This window comes from Hirundo rustica, chromosome Z (assembly GCF_015227805.2).
Source record: "Hirundo rustica isolate bHirRus1 chromosome Z, bHirRus1.pri.v3, whole genome shotgun sequence".
Classification (NCBI taxonomy): Eukaryota; Metazoa; Chordata; class Aves; order Passeriformes; family Hirundinidae; genus Hirundo; species Hirundo rustica.
The window spans coordinates 31,681,361-31,704,568 of NC_053488.1; the positions used below are offsets into that span (position 1 = coordinate 31,681,361).

Sequence of the window (23,208 nt, forward strand, 5' to 3'; positions counted from 1 at the left end):
TAACATTTCTACATCAACATGTAACGGACTCAAAATTTTCCCCACAAATTTTCTCAAAGTAATGTCTAAAATATCTTTCACGTGATATTTCCACTATGGATGCTATTTTTGCACTCAGGTTGAGACTTTTAACAGAATAAAACTGCCAGTGCTTGTGTGTAGGTTCAATTCTGTCAGCAGTAAACATGAAAATGGCTCCAAAAAAGTAGTGATATTTGGAAGTGATGTCACAATAAAAGAACATTAAATTTTATATCGAAATCCATATTCAGGGTTTATGTGATCATGTATGTGTGATATTAGAAGAGCAGAGAGTCAAAGGATTTACAAATATGACTAGGCAACTCTCACATTTCCTCCTGTAATATGTCAGAACTGCAAAAGATGAGCACGATTCACAGGATGTTGTTATTCTTCTCATTCCTTATGTGTCACATCTGACTGATGTTAGAAGTTTAATTTGTTTATTTTAATGCAAATGCAATGTAGCCCAAGGCTTGGACCTGGTGGAAGGGTTTTGGTACAAAAACATTGAATGGTTGGAAATTTTTTATCCCAAGAAAAAGTCTTTTAAGTTTAGCTTGTTGCATTGAGTAACGTTTTCTTGTTCACTTTATTATAAAATGGCACACATTATTAATTTCACAGCAGCTAAAGGACAATGTTCTGTTGGTGCACTGGGATCATAGCTCAGTGAAACAGTATTTCAGTCAGTGGCTTGAAATCTTCAGGAGATCTGTGGACTGTTTCTTAGGCTTCCTTTACCAACTGGTCTGTATAAATTATTGTCAGTAGGTTTCAAACTGTTGTGCAGTGATGGATCTTTCTGCAGGAAAATATTATGACATTCACAATTGGAGAAAAAAGATTAAACCACTGAACTTGGAAGTTGTTGAGGTGGCTGTGTGCTCCTGTGTGTTGAACAGAATTCTACACGCAGTCTCCAGTGTTTCTTACAGCCTCACAAAAATCAATACCACTGTAATTGAGGTGAATGTGTATCACAGCCTTTAAGGCCCTTACACTAAACTTGACCCTTAGGTGCAGTATTTAAAAATACATGTTCCATGTATTTTAAAAGTAAAGTCTGGGTTGTACAAACAGTATTTACAACCTCTTCTCAGGTGCAGTAATGGCTAAGGAAATCATATATCTACATAGGTAAAGCAACAGAGAAAGAATAATAATGCTTTGGATACACTTATATGCTCTCTGTGTGCAATGATTAATGCCTCTGGAATCAGTGCATACGCAATTGAGCTGAAAACATTGAAACACTGAACATATCCTCAGGTCTGGTTCATCTGGGTTGTTGTACAAGCCTGTGAAACAGCAAATGCAGCAGTCTCATCTCCTCCCTTTAAACAAAACCAAGAAAATAATAATCAGTGTTTCTGAATGTTTTTCCTGCATTCTTTTTTTCTGCTCTGTTCTCCCACATCATAACAAGGAGTTCCAGAGTGGCCCTGATAGCTTTTAGATGTCACTGAGACAGTGTGTCAAAACTGACAGAAGGAAAATGCCCTGCTACTTTCTCACCACCATTGTTCATGTTCCACTGTTCACCAGATTTTGGACACAGGAAAATGCACAGCACTGGTATTCCTCCTGAGGTTGCTGCGGTGCTAACAGGCTGTCAGTGCAAGGTACCTTTGACAGCCATTTCAGACTTTCACAGTTCTTTTTCTTACAGCTGCATACAGTCTTAAATTTGGGGAAAGCCTGCTTTGGGGGGTGATTTCCCTACACAATGACCCAGATGAAAGTTCTGATTTTGGTTGCTTTGACCTGAATGTCTCCAATTCTATCAACATGCACCATCCACTTTGTTAGTGGATTTGAGGAATAGTCATCTTGATTATGATTATTAATACACCCTGTTCATCCACCTGACCATACTCACTTTAGTTCTAGAGTATCTTAATTCCTCCAAAGGGAACTACTTAGGAAGCTCAGCTTTACTCTCCCCAAGTAGGAGTCACGCAATGTGACACTGAAACATGACCAATTAACATCCCTCTCAAAACACCTCACTCTCCTCTGGGTGTTGGTTTGAACAAACTAATAAAGATTGCTTCCTAGAAGTGTCTGACAAAGAATACTGTGAAGTAACTGGTTGAAAGTGGGAAAGACAAGACTCCTGTCTACTACACCCTATGCTGTCATGTACTTGGAACTCTCTTAATGCTCCTGCAGTCTTTGAAGAAAAGTCGAAGGTCCCAGACTCCACAGGTAGGTTATTATGAGAAGTACATTACCACAATATGAGAAATAACTCCCATAAAACTGACTGTCCTCAAGGAAATTATTTTCTTTTAAAATCCTTCAATATTCACAACATGATATAACTCCAGGTTAAATATCAACCAAATTTTTTGCTGTACTATTGGAATCACCTGACAGAGTAAAGAAACAGAAAACTTCTATAGGCTTAAGGCACCTGCTGTCTGCCTTTCAACATATTCTTCCAGCATTATTTTTATAAAGGGGAGCCAGAAATGACAGCATCTGAGCATTCAGCTCAGTATGGTGGAGCATTTTATGTTGGCCAAAAGTTGAGCTCTATCTCATTGTCCAATCAGTCAGCTGAAAACCTTGAGTAGTCCCCTGGGCCAGTATTTCCACATCACTCAGTCAAATTCATATTGGAAGAATTCTAGCTGAGAGAGGACCTGATTATAGGTGCTTAGCTTTGCATCTGGCTTTGGGAAAATTCAAAAATTTCAGAATCTTATTGCATTTTTGATCTCTAAGACATCCTAAGGACTCTCCTCAGTATAAATGGAAACGTATTATAAAGAGATATATTATTATTAAAATAAATTATGTAAATAATTTGAGCTGCTCTGCCTGATCCCTTAAATATACCATCTCTGTAAATAAATTTATACATTTGTATTTCGTTGGTTTTTTTGTTTGTTTGGGTTTGTTGTTTTCTGTTTTTGTTTTTTTTAAGTCTAGCACTCCTAAATAAGCATCACTTTTCATGGAAAGCAAAAAAAAAAAGGAACAAACTGAAAACAAGACTCTAAACCTTCTCCTTCTCAAGCTGCCCGATGTTGTCCTGTTTCATGGCTTTTGTCCTTTGACTTTTCATCTGATTAGCTTAAGCAATCATTAAATAGCTAAATCTTATGAAGAACTACTATTAAAAAGAGAGCTCACCCTTTATAGGCTTGAAAGTAGTTGCCTGAATAGACGACAGGTCTGAAGCTCACAAAACCAAGTTGACAATATGATCTTTGGAAATACAGGTGTGTTGCATGATGGCACTATAGGGGTTTTTAACAGTATTTTCACTTTCCTGGACAAAGACAGTACTGTATTCCAGACCTCATATGTTGAAGGCACCAAAAAAACCCCACCCCAAAACCAGTGAGATAATATCAGTTTATTTTCAAAATGTTTAATGTAACATCCACTCTCCAATTTCTCCTGTAAAATCATGGTTTGACCTAAGGGTATGCTCAGTAGAGTAACATAAGGAAGCTTTTATTGCTTTGGTCTTAAAACCTGTGGGAGATGCAAACAATATCATGTGACACTAGAGAGCCTATCTAACAAGAAGCTGAACAATATGGTCTCTTATGAGGACAAGCATTCACATTTTGTTGGACTGAAATATCAAGACTTGGCTACAGAAAGAACTGAATGGTTGATAGGAGTACTTAACAAGGTATTAAAATTAGTGAACATCTCTACCTGAAGTAAAAAGAAATAACAAACAAGCTGGCAAACACTGATCTAAATGACCTTACTTAGAGATTCAAAGTAAGAAATTCAAAAAGCTCTAAACCTCACCCAAACAGCAGACAGCACAGGGCTGAAGAATACAAAGTAATGGAATAGGACTACAGAGATACTATTCACCACTATACAGAGTAAATTTGTGTGACCAAAGCTCATCTGAAGTCCAAACTGAATAGCACTTTGACGGACAACAAAAGGCCTTCTTTTTAAAATACATTAACTTCAAAAGAGGAACCAGAGATAATACAGGTCCATTACTTGATTAGGTCGGTCACCTCAAAACCTGGATGCAGACAAAGCAGAAGCTCTGTCTTCAACATCAGTGAGTTCCTAAGCTTCTTTTGGAAGGCTGTGATTAGGGAAATTATAAACTCCCTGCTAACTCTGAGCTTGAGACTTGTTGCTCCAGCTGGATAAATTTTAGTGGCCCAATGGGACTTAGCCCAGTGGACTGAAAAACCTGGCTAATGTCATTGCAGAAACTCTCTCCATCATTATTTCAACAGTGTTTGGAGTCTGGAAAGCTCTCAGTCAACTGGAAGCACAGCAAATGTTCTCCCAATTTTCAAGAAGTGTAGTAATGAAGATTCTGGTAATTACGTGTTTGTAAGTCTCACTTCAGCCACTGGCAAAATTATGGATAAATTTATTCTGAGCACTAGTGAAAAATACACAAGACACAATACAGTCATTAGTCAAAACCAGCATTGGTTCATGAGGTGAAAGTCAAAGTCCTGCTTCACTAAATTAATTCCCTTTTATGACAAACTCACCCACCTAGTTGTCCAAGGAAAGGCATGTGGGTTCTTCAACTTTAACAAAGTTTTGATATTGTTTCTCAGAGCATCCTTATGGATGAAATGTCCAGCACACAGCTACTCAAGTTCATTATACATTGGGTGAGCAACTGGCTGACTCAAAGAATTACAGTAAATGGGGTCATATCAGGCTGGCAGCCAATCACCAGTGAGGTTCACCAGGGCTCAATTTTAGGCCAGTGCTCTTTGGTGTTTTTATAAATTATCTGGATGTGGGTATTAAATCTATGTTAAAGAAGTTTGTCAGGTGTACTAAAATAGGAGGAACTGTTAACTCCCTCAAGTGTAGAGAGAATTTACAGAAAGATGTAGATAAACTAGAGAGACGGCAGTCACCAACTGCATGAAGTTTAACAAGACCAAGTGCCAGATTCTCAGTCTGAGACAAAGTAATTCTGGTGATGTGTAACTGGTGGATGAGAGACTGAAGAGAAGCACCAAAGAAAGACATATGATGGTTTAGGTAGATAGCAAGTTGGATATGAGTCAACAGTGTGCCCTGGCGGACAAAAGAGACAGATGTGTCCTGGGGTGCATCAAGCACAGCATCATCAGTTGGTCAAGGAAGGCAATTGTTCTGCTCTGCAGTGCACTGGTGTAGCCCGCCTCAAGACCTGTGTGCAGGTGTGGCTGCCTAGGTACAAGGCTGTCAAACTATTAGAGTGTGACCAGAGGAGGGTGATGAAGGTGGTGAAAGACTTTGAGGATAAGGCGTTCAAGAGCAGCAGAGATCACTTTGTTCACCTCGGAAGAGGGAAAGTTGAGGGTTGTCCTTATCAGAGACTACAGCTTCCTCACAGTGGAGAGTGGAGGAGGTTGCTCTGTTACTCTGGTAACCAGTAACAGGACATGAGGAGATCAAATGAAGATTCATCAGTGGAAATGCATACTACACATTAGGAAAGTGTTCTTTATCAAGAGAGTGGATGGTTCCTGGAACAGATTTTCCAGGGAACTGGTCGCAGCATCAAGTCCGTCAGAGTCCAAGGCGTGTTTAGATGATGCTCTTAATCATACAGTTTAGGCTTAGGTAGTCCTGCAAGGAGCAGGGCATTGGCTTAGATGATCCTTCTGCACCCCTTACAAGTTAGGACACTATGATTCTAAAATGAAGACAGAGGATTTGTCCCATGAGATGCAAATGGAATTTACATACTGTTTACTGGTTTTGTTTACTTAAAGAGAGACCTGTTTGCTGAAACACTTGTTAGTTTAGCAAATCTAGTAACCTTGAAGATTTAACAAGGTGACTGCAACGTAAGCATATCTTTTAATCTTTGTAATTCAAAAGTAGACCCATTGACTCGCTAGCTGCTATACTAATGCAAGGCCACTGGCAGGTGAGAATCAGGCCATCAGATGGAAAAGCATAAATTCATGAATGCATAGGGTACATTATGCAGTTTACTTTCTGAATGTTGCTTATCTGGAATAACAGGAAGGACTTATTTGCATTCTTTTTAGATTCTTTTAGAGTAGGATTTGGGATTTTTTTTTTTTTTTTATCACTGAAAAACACTTTTTTTCAAACTAGCATAAATTCTTTGTATTATTTCTCTTCCATTTTCATTTTTAAAAGCTTGATAATTCAGTTCATCTGAAATATTTAAAGAAAAAATAATATTTCAGATTTTTTTAAAGTTTCTTCAAACAGAAAATCTGAATACAACTGAACCACGGCCTTTTTTATAGGATGCTGTTTGTAGAACAAAAGAATTCTGTAGTTCAAAGTTGTAACAACAGTCATGTAAACTTAAACTTTTACTTAACAAGTGTTCATAGCTTACAGAGGAAGAATTTCAGTGCGACCCCTATTAATTTAAAGAATGGCATAAATCAATATTAACATGAGATTATATACAGGCTAGTCTGTAAATATCAATATATTAAAATAGAACTTCAGGGAATATTTGGGGGTGGTGGCAAGGAAGATTCTTATTTGGTGGGAGTAGCTTTCTCTCAAATATGGCTTTCTTTTCTAAGAATATTAATGGAGTTTTTATCAAATGAATTAAATACTTATGGCAAATATGAGAGAAATAAATGTCTTTTCATATGTCTCACATGCAGGATTTCCAGACGGTTATAGTGATAAAATAAGGGTCCTGGTCTAAAATCAATGCACCTTTAAAATATCAGATACATTTGCAGATTTTTTCACTTGACTATACTAAACCCTTGCAGAGGTCCCTGATAACAAACCATAGACTTTAAAGCACTGATAAAATTATTTCACCAGAAACATCCACTTTGTTGTAAAACCACTGTTTTTCCAAGTTCACCACACTCTGTGATTGTAGTTGTTATAGGGGACCTGATACCTAGAGTAGCTGGCCTCACTTTCTCAATCCCCTTGACATGTGTCAAGTGTAGCTCCACAGATGTGACTATTCATACTTTAGTGCCTAAAACGTTTTTCATCGCCATGGGACAAGTAGCATTGTGGAATAAGGAGCAACAGGACACATTCAGCATGGCTACCTGCACAGCCAACACCAGTGCCTCGCTATCAGCTGGAGCAACAGACTGAGCTCAGAAGCTTTGCTTCTTAAAGAGGAGGGTGACAAAAAATAATAGCTATAATAAGGGGGGGATGGAAGGAATGCACTTGCCTGAAATAAAATGTTTGATGAGTGGGAATACCATTCACACTGCACTAATGCTCCTATCCCTGTTAGAAGGGGTGACTCTTTTTCTAATTTCTTTTTTTCCCCCCCCACTTTATTTCCCTTCTTCTTTTCCTATATATTTCCCTACTCCTTCCTTCCTGCCTGCCTTCCTTTTCCCCCTTTTTCTCTCTTTTTTAGTTTTCTTCTCTTTGTTATTTTTTCCCTTTTCTCTTTTTTTTCGCCTCTCCTCTGCCTCCCCTCGCCCGTGTCCCCGAGGCACGCAGCGTTCCTGGCGGGCCGGGTGCGCAGTCCCCGCCGTGCGGGGGCGCCCCGGGGCCGCGGGCGTGCCGCGCCCAGCGCACGGGCACCGCGGTGGGAGGGCCGCGCCGCGCCTCTTCCACCTGCCCGCGGCTTTAAAGTTGCAGCCGGGCGGGAGGCGCGATGACTCGGGTCGCGCTGTGCCGGCCGCAGCTGCTGGGGCGCGTCGCGGCCTCGTGCGCGAAGCGGGGCCGTTTTTCTCCGTCGCCGTCGCCCGGCCGCTGTTGCCTTTCCCCGGTGGCCGGGGGGGGGCCGGGAGAGGCCGGTGCGCCCGGGAGATGCCCGTGCCCGCCGTCCCCGGCGCCGCCGCGGTTCTCCGCGCCTCCGCGCCCCGGCAGCGATCGGGCGGGCGCGGGTAGTTCCGCGGCTGCCGCCCCGGGCCCCTGCAGGACGAGCCATGGAGCCCGGCGCCCCGCCGGATCTCCGCGATGTCGAGCAGAAGCTGGGGCGCAAAGTGCCAGAGAGCTTGGCGCGGCCCCTGCGCGGGGAGGAGCTCCCGGCCCGCCCCGCCGCCGCGGCCCCCGGCCCCCGCCGCCGCCGCGCTGCCGCCCTGGCCCGTTTGGAGACGAAACTTCAGCTTCTGAGGCAGGAGATGGTGAGTAGCCGCAGCCCTTCCGCACCGCCGCCTCCCGCTCGGCAGCAGCGGCCCGGGACGGGACTGCGCTGCCTGCGCCCCGCCGGGCGGCCCGCCGCGGGAAGGAGGTGCTGCCTGCCCCCGGGAGCTGCAGCTGCGCGTATCCATCTCCTGGTGGGGCCGGGCGGCAGCGAGGGCTCTGCTGCAGGCTGGGAGAACAACAAGGCCGCTCGTCGGTGCGGCGTAGAGCGGGGGACTTGTCAGCTCTTTTCCTCGCAGCGGGGCAGTTCGCCAGGGACTCGCAATTGGCTTCTGTTCCTGTCAACTCGTTAGAAGTACTGAAAGCTGGAGTACCAGTAAAAGAAATAACGCACTACTCTCCCGTTGCTGTAACTGCATTTTCTGCGTTGCACCTGTTACCCGCTCATGACTAACACCTAAAGACACACAGGATGTTTTCGGGCTGGAAATTTGGCCTGGAATTCAGGGACTTGATTGCTGGACTTTAGTCTTCAGAGACTTAATAAGTTCCAAACAGGCTGCAGATGATGCAGAGTAATTATTGGAAAAACAACTATTTATACTTTAGTTGAATGGTCTATTTTCTTTTGCCAGTGATCTGTGATGGGACTATGCTGTATGTAGTTCAGATCCTCTAACTTGTTTACTGTCTTCGTGCAGGTGCTTGTCCTACTTTGTATGTCACCATCTCAATAAATTTATTTTGCTATAAAATGATGCCATAAAACTGGCTTAACTTTTTCTAAGAAAAACCGAAAGGAAACTCTTTGCAAGCAAGTGACCAAGTAATTAGTGAACGCTCGGCAGATATGATAATTGAAAATGCAGGGCACCTCAGATACATGAGCATAGATAATGTCCATTTTTACTAGTGTAAAAGTGTAAGTGTTATGTGGGTCCCAAAAAACATTTCTTTTTTTCCATAGCTGCTGCCACTAAGCTTATTTGAAAATGGGATGAAATTTGATGGCCTTGGGATGGGTTTTTTTCTTGCAGAGTAAGATAACTTTATGGAGCAATCTTGTAACTGAGCCATTTACAGCAAATAATTCAATATCATTCTATGTGAACAAGTGCGATGCCGTACCACAAGTCCCTCTACAGTGCTACATATGGATACATAGTTATGTAGTTCGTAAGGGTTTTTAAAGAATAGGTGTGCTGGGCAAAGAGGGGAAGAGAATGTGTATTCTGAGAGTTAATAGCCAAGATGGTAGTGTTAATCTTGAGGTATAAATTATAAATTACATTTGCTATTGTACGGCCTCATATAATTTAAGAGATCTTCACAAATCAAACTATTGGTGCATTCTGTGGTGATCTTTTAGCCACCTTTCAGTACCTAGAGCAGGCCAAACAAGAAAGCTAGAGAGCAGGGCATTTGACAGCATCGTGGAGTAGCAGAATGAGGGGGAACAGCTTTAAACTGGAACAGGGTAGATTCAGAGATGTTGGGAAGGAGTTGTTTACTCAGAGGGTAGTGGGGCACTGGAACAGGTTGCCCAGAGACATTGTGGGTGCCTTTGTTCTTGTCATTTGGAAGGTTGGAACTAGGTGGTCTTTAGTATTCCTTCCAACCGAAGCTATTCTGTGATTCTATGATTTTAGGGTAACGATCACTGGGAATTTCAGTTTTAATACTGAGTAACACACTATCTGCTTATCTCATGCTTATTTTTTTTAATTTTAAGCTTGCACAATGGTAGTACAATGACCTGCATGTAGTTTATAAGGTATGGGTTGTCAGACTGCAAGGGAAGCAAATACAGTAGCCAGAGCTTTTAGCACAACTATAACATGTCAAGACACCTAGGCCTCTTAAGGGGGACCTGAGTCAATTGCCCATATCACCTTTTCCTTTCAAGTTGGTCTCTTCAGCTACTTCACACTTTAAAATTTCATGTCACAATCTTTCTTTTACCTCTTCTTCCTCTTGCCATCCAGTTTCTCTCTTTTCTGTCCCTGCCCTAAGCACAGGTTTTAGTCCCAAAAGCTTTGACCTCTCCTGTTCTTTTTCACTTCAATGACTGACTGACTTTTCTTATCTGAACTAATTTCTCACGCTGAGTAAGAGGAGTTAATTTACAATGCTCTTCCCATTTGACTTCTGGTCTGTATATGCCCATTAAACCAATGACTAAATGTGAAGTATTGGTATACCCTGTCTAAAAATCTTTCATGCTCTCAGCTGTCTTCTGTAATCCACAGTGTGAAAGTGAACTACCTTCCTGGATTTTTTTTCTCTAGTCTCTGGCATCTTCAGGATTTTCCTCAACTGTCAGGGTTGCTTCAGCTTCTTAATCTGTCACTTACCCTGCTGCAATTTTCTTGGTGGACATATTTTATAAATTTAAGAAAAATATCAGGTAAAAATTGTTGTTCCTGTCTATGTTTCCTTCCTTTTTTTTTTTTTTTTAATTATTATTATTATTATTATTATTATTATTATTATTATTTGTACTGTATATCATTTCTAGAATGAAGCCAAAACCTCTTTTCTTATTTCACACTTCTTTCTAATGCATTATTCTTTGGCTTTGCTACAAAGCATAGGAGGTCTTGGACATGTAGAAAAGTAGTCTATAGCTGCTGCGGTAGTAAACATGCAAAAAATGTAAAATACCAGAAGTTTAGAAAACCAAGTGTCATCTGCTAAGCTTTCTTTTTCTAGTTGTACTATGACAGCTGCTTCTACAGCCCACTCACCATATTTTGGATAGATCTACCTCTGTTTTGTTGGTTTTTTGGGGTTTTTTCTTGTTCCAGACTTGGGACAAACTTTATGTAAACATAAAAAACAAAGTTATTCAGGTCCTTCTTTTCTAGTGGTATATAGAAAAAGACAATATTTGACTTGGAAAATCTGTGTTTGACTGTGAGCTACAGAACCTGACAAACGGGTGGGGTGTATTTGGTAACAGTCCATGTGCTGGGTGAAGGACTTGAGGCTTTCCCTTGCTTCTTCGGATTCTTTTGCTGTTCAGAAGGGTTTGTTTTACCTCAAACCTGATTTTGCTGATGGTCACTGGAATCACACAAAGCACACAGAGAACTGTTCTTGAAATACGGACCTGCTTGGCCAAGTTTTCTTACCCTCTGTTTTCCTATGAAGGCTATGGTTGAGACTACATTGGATCCTGAAAAGCTTTGAGTTATAAGGCAATAAATTAGAGGACAAGCAATATGTAATTGCCAGCATGAGTCAAAACACCGTGCTGTGGTCAAGCTTGGGTGGAATGAATACCTCTCCCTATCTCACCCTTGATTCAGTGTGAAATTTGTCACAGTGTTACTGTTAAGATCTTTCTTCCTCTGGTCTTTTAGATGCAACATTCTGTTCGGGAGTTGATCATAAACCTTTATAGCCACAGCCTTTTTTCTAGTGTACCATGCTCCTGAGGTCATCATTCAACACATAACACTTTCACTGCAGTAAATAAACTGAGGCCTACTCTGCAGCCAGAAATGATACTGCTTCTAAAAGCCTCATTTCGCCTTCACAAGTTCTGGGGTTGCTAAAAAGGAGATTTTTCTATAATACTCAAAGAAAGAGATTGGGTGGGTTTGTTTCCTTTTAATTCAAAAGTTTCCAACCTCACTCATTAATGCCTCTTTGCAAGCTAGAAGTTTAAATAATACAGCCTGCATTACCTACAAGAATTTAAAATAATGTATTGCATTATTTAAAATAATGCATTATTGCATTATTTTAAATAAGATAAGCTGTATCTTAGAAGTGAGGGGTGGATGGCGGTGCTGGGACTTTTAATGAGATTCCTTCCAGTGAGCACTGTTGAGAATCAAATCTTGTTTGTGAGTCTGAACATCTAACTGGGTATACTGAACGCAGCAGTTTTTAGACTGAAGGATGAAGTAATTGAAACCTATTTTCAAGGAGCTGAGCATTCCAGATATAGGCTAAAGACATTTGATATAGAGGCATATTCCTGTGCTAACACATCGGCTGAGTTTTCTCCCTTGTCCTCCTAGTTTAATTTTAGTATAATGTTTTTTAAAGGCAATTAACATTGATCCCTGACAAAATGAAGCTGGATTTAAGGCAAATTTGATTATTACAATGGCAGTCCTCCTTGGTATTTTTTGTGGTGTGGTTTGGTTTGTCTTGTTTTCTTTATGTTTTCTTTTCTTTTTTTTTAATTTGGTTTTGGGGTTTATTTTTTAACCATCCCTGGCACATTAATCAAGTTTCAGGTTGGAGGGCAGAGCTGTTGTAACCCTATTCTGCTAGATCTAAAGAATCTGATAAACTTCATATTTGCTTAGATTTATTAGATCCACAGTTGTGGGGGATCTGCATTTATTATTTTCTTTGAATTTATTATTTTCTCTGAATTTACTATTTTATTTTAAAAGCCTACAGCTGTGACTTGAAGTATCTCTTTAACACGTGCTGTAGGTGCATGCTGCTACATTAACTATTTTGTATGATAACATGAGTTGTCTTAACTGAAGCCAAGAACTGGCTTCAGTGTGCCTAGTCAGCAATGCAAAGCTGTGCATCAGATGCTGGTTTTCGATTAGATGAGTTGTAATTTTTGGTTTAATACTTGACTGAAGATAAAACCTTAAAAATACTATTGGCTATGCCTCAAACCTATGCAGGAGAGTTTGATTAGCCTTGGTTTCTTAATGAGCCATTATTCAGTGAATCACTGAAGTGAGGCTCTTAGACATACAAAGAAGGCATACAGAAATAGAAATTAACTTGTTTCCCCAAGTCTTCCTGAAGTTGACTGAAAAAGGGGTTAATTCTGTATCTTGCTAGGAAGTTCTCTCCATACCCTCCAATTTGCATGATGTACTAGAGGAGTTTGTAAATTTTGCATATAATGCAGATTGGGCAGTGATCATAACAGTGGATCATGTTATAATGGAGTTGTAGATTGATCCTTAGGGAAAATAAATCTAATAAAGAAAAATTGCAGCTTATAGTGCCAGAACTTTACTAAGTTTTCCATCTTTTCCGATCATCTCTGGAAGGATGAGGTGACCAAGGTTATTTAAATTAATGCACATATAAACATGTTTTGACTGGCAAATCTCACTCAGTGTCTGGCAGAAGGCTTTGATTGTGGAACATATTGATATTGTACTCAGTCAGAGTTTATATCTGTTCTTACTCAGCTATAGCAGCTGCTGAAGGGTTTAAGTCCCCAGGAGGTACAGATGAATATGTGCTTACATTATTAGCTGCTGCATGGCCAAGAGTCCATGAAACACTGCTGGTACCTTACTGAGCAGCATCAGTGTGAGATACTTTGGTACATATGAATCTGTCTGGTGTTAATCATCGCAGCAGCGTCAGGGATACTACAGCCAAGACTTCCAGTTAGACTGCCTTGTGACTGTACTGTGAGACTTTCACCAGCGTTTAGTTCAGAGAATATGTATTATAATTTCATGATTCCTTCCTGATTACTTTTTCAAGAGTAGAAGAATCATTAAAGTTGAGTTTTGAAGTCTGATTCCTGAAAATTTGTAATGAAATTATGTGAATACTAAACCACTTCTGCACAGAGTTGTAGTTTATGATAACTTTTAGCAAATAGATTATAACCTTTCTGATGAAATCAGCATAATAGCATGGCTTTCATGGAATAGCCTGGGATGGAAGGGCTGTTCCATAAAGGGACTTCAGAAGACTATCTGATTTCACCTTTCAAAGGAAAGGAAGTCTGGGTGACGTTTTCAGACACCCTGTCCATCTTGAAAACCTCAGCCATGTCACTGGGGAGGTTGTTCTCATGATTGATTGCCTTCACTGAAAAAAAAAATGAGCTTGTATTAAGACGAAACCTCTTCTGGTCCTCTTCATATCAGCCCAAATTACTGGAATGCTGTGAGGAGATGCCCCTATCCCCAAGGCTTCTCTAAGAAGAAAAGACCTTCCTCCTGAAGTCTCTCCTCATATGGCAGATTTCTAGCCCTTTGATCATCGTATTTTTGCATGGATGCTTTCTTTTATGTGGTTACTTACAACAATTTAAAATTACCTTTTGTATATGAGCTTATGTCCTGCTCAGCTTTGGAGACCCTTCCCATTGGAGAGCCGATGCCAGGGAGTGCTGGCCCCTCCCCGGCCGTGGCTTTTTGCCCCAGGGGGCAGGGCCCATAGGAGAGACCCAGAGGCATCGCCCAATCAGTGATAAAACAGGATTAGGTTACATCACAGTGAGGGGGGTGGGCACAGCTGGACAGGGACATGATAGAAAAGAACATTACAAATATAAACCAAATTAATGGATACAACAATCTTGTATTACATCTTTGAAAGATACAACATAGTTCAAGCTTTGAAGCTTTTTCAAATCTACAGAATATTGGGATGGCCATTTATTTCACAGATGTTACTTGTGTTACTTGTTCTGTGTTTCAGTGCTGACTCACTCTGGTGCCTTCCTGTAGATGAGTGTGTGGAATGACATGTGTCTGGGTATCCCCTTCTTTGAAGTAACTCTCAAGGAGGTTTCACTTCTTCCATAAAAAGAAGATAAGGAGGGTCTCTAGAGCATATATATATGTGTCGCATATATAATATAAAGTCAGCTACTCCGTTTTCTCAGGATATGCAAACTCACCTGGAGCCTCCATAAACATGGAGAAGAGTATACTGGCACACCAATGAAACCCTGGCCTCATCAATCCAATCCTTGTCTTTCCCCACTAACATTTACAGTTTGTCAGGAGAATGGTATGGCACATTTCTTAATTAACTGGAAACACAAACTAACTAAGCTGCCAGAGAAGTTGCCCAAATGTTTCATTTGTCGTGCTGTACAATAAGCTCCTCTCAATGCTGTATGGCCCTGCTGGGTACAGTTCCAGATTACGTGAAAGCATTTAGTCTCTTTAAAGCAATGGTGAATTGCTATTTAACTACTGCGGGTTTCAGATTCCATAAACACTTTACTGGCATAATTTGTGATTTTGTTTGCTGCTGTTAGATATCAGCTGCATTCGTGACTCAAATGCTTCAGGAAAAAGAGCCATTTTACTGCATTCTGGTTTGGCTATGAAACCTGCCTCTCTATAGGTACAGAAGGAAATGCATCCAAGAACTATAATTCAGCAAGTGTTTCCAACCTCACACATTTTTACCCCAAGGTGGAAACAAAAATAGAATAGCTTGGTTGCTTTGTGGTTTTTTTTTTCTGTGTTCCTACAGAATTTTAATTGGTTTAAAGAAGTTTTGTATTTGAGATAGTTGCACTGCTTTTAGCTCAGCTGCACTGCTTTTTAACTGTTAGCTCAGACGTTTGCTTATGAGGTACAGCAAACATTGGACATGACTTTCTTAATACTCAGTTTAAAAGAGTTTTTAATTGAAAAACTTCAGACTCAGACATTGATCCTTGCAATAATTATAAATGACTAGAAAAAAACAGTCGTGACACCATGGAGGAAACTATGAAGTGGAAAGAGGAATAGAATCTGTATTGTTTAGCCACCTCTTTAGAAAACTAGTGAAAATTATGTACACACTCTACCTCTACTTAGCTCTGGAGTGCTGTTTGGAGATCCATTTTGGGCTTTTCAGCTTCAGACAAGGAATTACTGGAGATCTGGTCCAGCAGGAGACTGTAGAGATGAGTAGGGGTCTGGAGCATCATCTCTTTTAAGAGGAGAGGCTGAAGAAACTGGGCCAGTTTAGCCTGGAGAAGAGACAGCTGAACAGGAATCTTACCCATATGTACAAGTATCTTAAGGGTAGTTGTCAAGAATATGGGACAAGACTCTCTTCAGTGCTGCCCAGTGACAAGACAAGGGATAATGAGCACAAACTGAAATACAGGAAGATCCATCCAAATATAAGGAAAATATTTTTTCTTTGAGGGTGACTGAACACTGAAACAGCATGCCCAGAGAAGTTGTGGAATCTTACCTCTCTGGAAATTTTTAAAACCTGCTTGGACTCAATCCTGTTGAACTTGAGAGAGCAGTGATATGGGTTTAAATGATCTTCAGAGGTCCCTTCCAATCCCAGCTCTTCTGTGATTCTCTGATTATGAATATCTAGTGTTTTTCCTGGAGTGAGATTAATATGTACCTTTATGAGAGTGCCTGAGGAAGGCCTGTTCTGGCCACGTTGAGAGGGTGGAATTTGGCAGCTAATATAGACAGTATCCCAATGACCACTCACTTTATGAGCAGCTGGGAGTTCAGCGATGGTAATGAATGCTACTTAAAAATTCTGATGTAAGGGATTCTACAATTTTGGAGTCTTCAAGAGATGCAAGAATATAAACAATCTCTTGTAAAAGAAGTCAGAAATTAAGTGATCGAAACTTCTGGTCTGTCACAATATTTTTGTTATAATATTTCATTATGGAAGTACAGCTGAGTCAGTGTAACTTGCTCACTTTTACGAAAGAAAGTAGATCAGCAAACCATAACTACAAATCAACAATGGACCATATAAATTTAGTTTTATTTATATGTAGCTTTTGTATGTGCTTCCTCATTGTCTGAAGCTTACTGCAAGCCTAAAAACCAGGAGAGAATAAATGGGGAAATGATAAAGCAATACATTATAACACAATTTCATGATGAAAGAAACCAGATGAAGAAAAAGCTGTTGATCTACATTTATCACTGTTGACTGAAATTTAATTTAGCTAAATCATTTAGAGGTAAATCACAGAGGCATAAAGCATAATGATGAACATTGCAGCACCTACCTTGACTCTGGCAGTCTCATTCTCTGCCAGGCTTTGGTCCATTGTTTTGAGACAGCTCATACAGAGTTTCAGTCAGGTTGGTTGGGTTAGCTTGTATTATTGTGGTGTCTGAATTTACCACAGTTAGTTGGCTTTGGTAGGGAGTGCATGTGGTGCATTCACAGAAGCAGCTGTTGTTTCAGTGGTGCATAGGAGATGCCTTCCAGTAAACAAATAAACTTGTCTTGATAGTAAACTTCTCTGTCTTGTGAAACTTCCTGCATTTTTAAGAATTCAGAAGAATTCAAATTCAGAAGAATTCAAATTCAAAGAATTAAGAAGATTCAAATTCAAGAGAAGTTGAAATTCTAAAGTTAGCCTAGGCATTCTAATTTTTTCATCTTGATCCTAAATATCATTGCCTAAAGCAGCATAATTATATGAAGAAACCAGTGCAAACACCTTCAATCAGTGGGTCAATTTAGAAGCAGGCAAGAAGTTTAAAGATGTGCACTTGCATATGTTTTAATTTAAGTAGGATCTAGCTCCTGCACAGCCTATTAATCGTCCTGTGGGTTGGTTTTTTGTTTGGGTTTTGTTTTGGTTTGTTGTTTGGGGTTTTTTGTGGTTTTGTTTGTTTGTTTGTTTGTTTGTTTTGACATGCTGAATGGGGAAAAAAAGAGCATCTCTTTTATTCAGTGTTGAGAATCTGTTTTATCACTTTGAACTTACTTACCTTCAAATGACATGTTTAATGCTTAATGAACAAATCCTGTCTGTGTCACCAGACTTATCCCTGTTGGCAACATACTACCTTGGTGACTCCAGTTAAATAACACTTGCATTTTGGACTTTGAATAGGTTGCCTATAGTGTTTAGCTTATTACAGTCTCACAGAATTTGTTTCATTGGCCAGGTTTTTATCCTAGTAGATTTTTATAAAATTTTTTATCTTGATAAGACTCGAGTAATAGCCAACCACTGTTATATTTTCCTCACCCTCAACTTTTGCCTCATAAATTAATTTCCTTAGTTACTTCAAAAATTGTTATTCAGTGTTTGTAACAGTAAAAGTAACACCAGGAGAAAGTGGAATAACATTACCTTTTTTGAGGAAGAAACATCTCAGAATGCAAAACAAATTACTATTTGGACATTGATTGTTAGATTTTTTTTTAATTGCATCTCGATTTAATTGATGGAATTTACTATTTCATGAAAGCTGAGGTAATCTACCTTTTAAAAATCAAGGGGGGTAGGCATAACTGGCAACTCTTCATCCTGAATGATATGGGAAATAGAAGAAATTGAACATGAAAGTGGAAAGTGGAAGGTTATCTCTGACACATCCTAGGGAATGGAAACAATAGTAGTGTTGATACTCCTGAACCATAGTGGTCATGCACACCTGTTTAATATGGAAAAGTTCTACTGGTTTGAAATTCTGTTTAAGAAGTGTGATTGAGATGGGTATGGTAGCGTTTAGCAACAGATGGAATTGGCGGCAGTTAGTTTTCATCTAACCTCTCCACATGTTTGTTAACTTCTGCAGGACTTCCCAGGACTGAACCTCTGTGGGGCTTTTCCAGGACTACTGTACTTTGCTACTGTTTCCAACCACTTCCACTTACCATGGAATTTGTGTCCAAGCTTAAGATGTTTTAGAACACAGCTTCCAGAGCAGCCAACCCCTATATTCATGTTGAGATTCTGTGCAGAGGAGAGCTTCTTATGTGAATGACTTAAATAGCTCCCTGAATCCATTAAGTTGTAAATATAAGATTTTGTCTGTTGTAAGGACTTATTTCACTGTGCTATGGCTAAAAGACGTACTCTGAAAAAAAAACCAAAAAAACCACCACACCTTATTATTTAAATTTGCTCACTTCTTTTCCTTTTGTTAGTAGACTCTTTACAGCACAGAACATAAAAATGTTGAGAAAAAAAATGAAACTGCAATAATTTAATTAAACTTAGGGATATATTTTCCTCAAACCACTTTTTATAGTTGCCATTAATATTCCTGCAGAGTTTCTGTAGTTAGAAGAAGCAAGATGTGAATCCAGGAATTTAAAAGAAAGTAATCTGCAGAAAAAAACCCTAGAGTTTCAAACAGCTTTTGCAGATTAGAATATTTGTATATTTAACAGACATTTTAGCTTTGCCATTTCTGGATGGGAAGGTGACCCTCTGTGTTTGAAGCTGACTGGAAGCTATGTCTGCAGAACATGCAGCAGCAAAATGCAAGAACATTTTGCTCAAATTGTGACTACATGTGTGACTTTTATCCAAAAGCTAAGTGATCAGGCTAGGGACAGTTAATGCACTACTTTGGGTGACTGCCAGGAAGGAATAATTGTCTTTGTAAGCAGTCCTGGTCATTAAGAGTTTTATTCTAAAAGCAATTACCTAGTCAAGTTCTTTATCAAAAACAATGAATTATATTAAAAAATAGCATGCATATTTTTATGTCTCTCTGCATATATATGTAGTATATATGTGTTTGTGTATATATCAATTCTCTTGAATAAGTGATGACAGTGTTGTACATATTAGAATACCAAAAGAAAGGAAAAGATACTTTGTTTGAGTGAGTATGAGAGTCATAGACAGGTGTTTAGTCCAGCTGTTCTTTCCAGATTAAAGTTCTGGTTCTGTCTGAATGTTAATCTGCGCATTTATGCTACTAGAGTGTGTTACTTGAAAGATGCTGTTGCTTGAATTTCATTATTTTCTCTTGCTGTGTCTAGCTCTTAATGATAAACATTTAGTATCATTTCTGTGATCAGCCCTATTTCAAATACACAGAGCAAAACTAAGCAAAAATATATAGAAGTTAACCTGTAACAGGAAATTAGTTGTAGTTTTTTGTAAAAAACCTCTCTTGTAGATTTTCTTTTAATACACCATAAGTTTTTGCTGAGGACTGATCCAAAATAACAAGACACCTTCCCTGTGGTGGTCTTGTGCTCTGGACTTAACTCAAAGGACAGTTATAAATACTGTTCTGAAATGCCTTTATTAGCTATGATACACTGTTTAGATTATTCCTGAAATCCACCTGTTACTGTGCATAACAAATAGAGCTGTCAAGCATGGTGAGATTTTATTGTGTTTAATCCTGTTAGCTGAACAGTCTTGGACTGACTTGTTTACTCCAAAACCACTTCAACTTGTACACTACAACAACTTCCAAGATAAATGGGTTGCAGCTACATAAGTGAGTAAAAGCTAATGTGATTCTGTCTGTGCTAAGGCACATAGGGGACAAAAAATGTCATTTTGACATTTCTGTATTATCAAACAGATGATAAAGTAAACTATGTTAAAGAAAGATGACACTTGTCAAACTACTTTTTAATATTTGCTTTAGGAAAAGCACACTCTTGATGTGGGAGAATTGGAATGATGTGGTAGCTAGGAGGACAACTCTAGTACTCAAAAATGCAAAGAATTGTTTTCAGTAAGGCTGTTCCACAAAAATGTTGAAGGTGTTGCTGTATTTAGAGAAAAAAATTATTTCCTGTAAACTGAATCTGAACTATATGAGATGTCTACTTTATCTAAAAGGGACTGTTTCCTTTGAGTCATGTTAGTGCTAGTTCTGTTAAACTTTTCCTAAATCAGCCTTTTGGGAAACTTGTCTCTGAGCATGTTAATATTCAAGTTGCTGAAGTTTGTAGTTGCATTTGAGAAGTTGGATAATCTGCTTCTTTCAGTTGAATAATCTACTGCCTGGTTGCCAAGCAGATGGTTTGTAGTGATTTATTGATTAGAGTAGAGGAATTGGCTTGAGCAGGAGAATTACAAAATGGTCAATCTATTTTCATAACCTCACTTCTGAAACAATGATAGATGGGCAGTATTGTTAAAACTGAATGAATGATAGGTAGAGCTGTTTTGCACAGTACCATGTTAGCTGTGTTATGTCTTGTGTTACTGGGTTGAGAATAATTCAGAAGCCATTTTGGGGACTGGGGAAGGAAGCTGGGAATACATATGACAGTTACACAGGTGGTCTGTTACTGGCAGAGCTTGAAATGTCTTTGCTTTGGGTTGTCCCTGACCAGTAACTAAGCACCCACCAGCTGCTCACTCACTCTCCTCTCCTTTTCTGGTGGGATTGGGGGAAAGAATTACAAGAACAGAAGTGAGAAAAACTTAGATTGTAGTAAAGAAGGTTTAAAAAATGAAGGAAACAAATTAAATGAACAAGTGATGCCAAGACACACCATCTCCCACCAGCAGATCAAGCCAGCCCCCAAGCAACAGCTGTATAGGAAAGATCAAATGCACAGATTTTATTGCTATGCACAACTTTGTATGGCAAGAAATACTGTTTGATGAATTCTGGTCAAGTGTCACATCTCTGTCCACTCCAAACATCTTTCTCAGTCCTAGTCTACTTGATGAGGGTGCAGAGTGAAAAACAGAAAAACCTTGATTGCCCTCACTGCTCAACAAGAGCTGGAACATTGGAATAATATCAGTATGGTTTGGTGACAGATAGTGAGAACAAATCCATACTGGCTGCTGGGAAGAGTCCCAGCTGGTTCCACTACAATCTTCTGCAGTATCTATGAGATACATTAAAATGACATATCTATGAGATATATTAAAAATACATTAAAATCATTTTTTAACAACTGTACCAGCTCAGTGAAATTTGGGGCACTGAGAAGATGGCATTTGAGTATGGGAAGGATCATGTTCAGATTACACTCTTACCAAAACAAGATACAGTCTTTGCTTCCTGAGAATACTGATTCTGTTCCAGTCCATTGTGTATGAACAAGTGCTATTTTTCTGTACAATTGTGGACTTGGAGAATTGTGTAAAATATCTATTGTCTGATGTAATAGATCTTACTAATTTTTTCTTTATTTTTCCGTTGAGTGAAGGCTTTCAAATTTTCAATATGGCACATAAGACAGGGTCACAGATTTTTTTTTTTTTTTTTTCCCCAGTACCTGTGATGTTTCAAATGAAGAGAAGGAAGCAATGAATATAAACCTTAGGTCTTACCTTTATTTGTCAGCTGAAGTGACTTAAAAAGTGTCTTATGTAGTAAGATGGTTAACTCAAATATATCTGTGAAATACAGCACTGTAATATTCCACTGTGCATTACTCTTAACACTTCTGTGTGCTTGCATCAACCACCACAACTAAGTGGGAAAGTAGGAATTTGTTCTTAATGTCCACTTTTTATTTAGTTAGCTGCAGCAAATGCTTGCTCCATGTCTGTAATGCATGGTTAACTGAGAACTTCATCACCTTCATCTAATATGGGTTTAAATAACTGAAAGTTACAGTTTCAATAAGTTAAATATTTCAACTGTCAGACATTTATATATCAGATTTTCATGTCCACTCAGGAGAAGTGTGAGTAAAAGTTAAATATCCACAAGTTTTTTTTCAAAGTATGCACATCTGAAAATTGTAGGTTGCCCAAGTAGCCACAGTAAGAATAACATGGGTGGATGCCTAGATGTCTCTATTTGTAGTTAGCTTAGAGTAATGGGAAATAGAAATACCTATGTGTCTCTGATTAGTGAAAGGCTGTTCCCAGGAGTTGTCATTGCAGCTTTGTTTCTCATCTAAATAGCATTGTATCAGTGTGCGTACAAGTCTTTTGTCACTGACTAGCAGTCCTGTTAATGGAGTGCTTAGGGGGGCTGACCAGGTTCCCAGCTGACCTTCACTGAAAGTATTAGTATAGCTATGCTTTCAGGGTTTTTTATTTGTTTGCTTGTGGACTTTTTTACTAGTTACTGAAATAGATTGGTTCTAGATATGAAAGCTGGATTTTTCTGTGTTTTCTTTTAACCCATTCAAGCCTGCTCTTTGGCTTGATTATGGAGAGAGTAATTTTTTAAATAATTTTTGCCTTGTAGGTTAATCTCCGAGCCACTGATGTTAAGCTTATGCGCCAGCTCCTCCTCATCAATGAAAGTATTGAATCAATCAAGTGGATGATTGAAGAGAAAGCCATTGCCAGCAGAGGCAGCAGTTTGAGTGGAAGCCTGTGCAGCTTGCTAGAAAGTCAAGAGACATCCCTCCGTGGCAGCTGTAGCAGTTTACAAGACTGTAGTGATGGACTGGATGGAATATCAGTGGGGAGTTATTTGGACACCTTAGTGGATGATGTCCCTGGTCACCAAACCCCATCAGATATGGACAAATTCAGTGATTCTTCTATCATGGAGGAATCACAGTCTCTGCATAAGCATCCCAAAATTGATTCTGATGAGTACTATTGTTTTGGTTAATAAGAACAAGTTCCAGTGGGACACAAATGCACTTGTATTCATCCTTTTTCTTTGCTGCTATTTTATTTCATGTGCAAAACCCCTAAAGTTCTCTTGGAGAATATAATATGATAACTTCAATTCTGTTGCATAACTTTTCTATTTTTTTCCTATGCATTTTCTCTTTGAT

The 23,208-nt window shown here is 39.3% G+C and overlaps 1 protein-coding gene across 1 annotated transcript; it reads left to right on the forward strand.

Moving 5' to 3' along the window:
• Window positions 1-7,892: 7,892 nt before the first annotated feature.
• On the forward strand, window positions 7,893-23,159 carry LURAP1L (leucine rich adaptor protein 1 like). Its single transcript, XM_040090600.1, has 2 exons — window positions 7,893-8,090; window positions 22,665-23,159. Exons 1-2 carry the CDS (start codon window positions 7,893-7,895, stop codon window positions 23,037-23,039), a joined length of 573 nt encoding a protein of 190 aa, XP_039946534.1. The 3' UTR covers window positions 23,040-23,159.
• The last annotated feature ends 49 nt before the right edge of the window (window positions 23,160-23,208 follow it).

What these genes read in the sequence shown, in the direction of transcription:
- LURAP1L (XM_040090600.1), top strand. Translation starts at nt 7,893, where the DNA reads ATGGAGCCCGGCGCCCCGCCGGATCTCCGCGATGTCGAGCAGAAGCTG. An exon ending in AGCTTCTGAGGCAGGAGATG is followed by an intron (nt 8,091 to 22,664) that starts GTGAGTAGCCGC and finishes TTTGCCTTGTAG; the next exon opens with GTTAATCTCCGAGCCACTGA.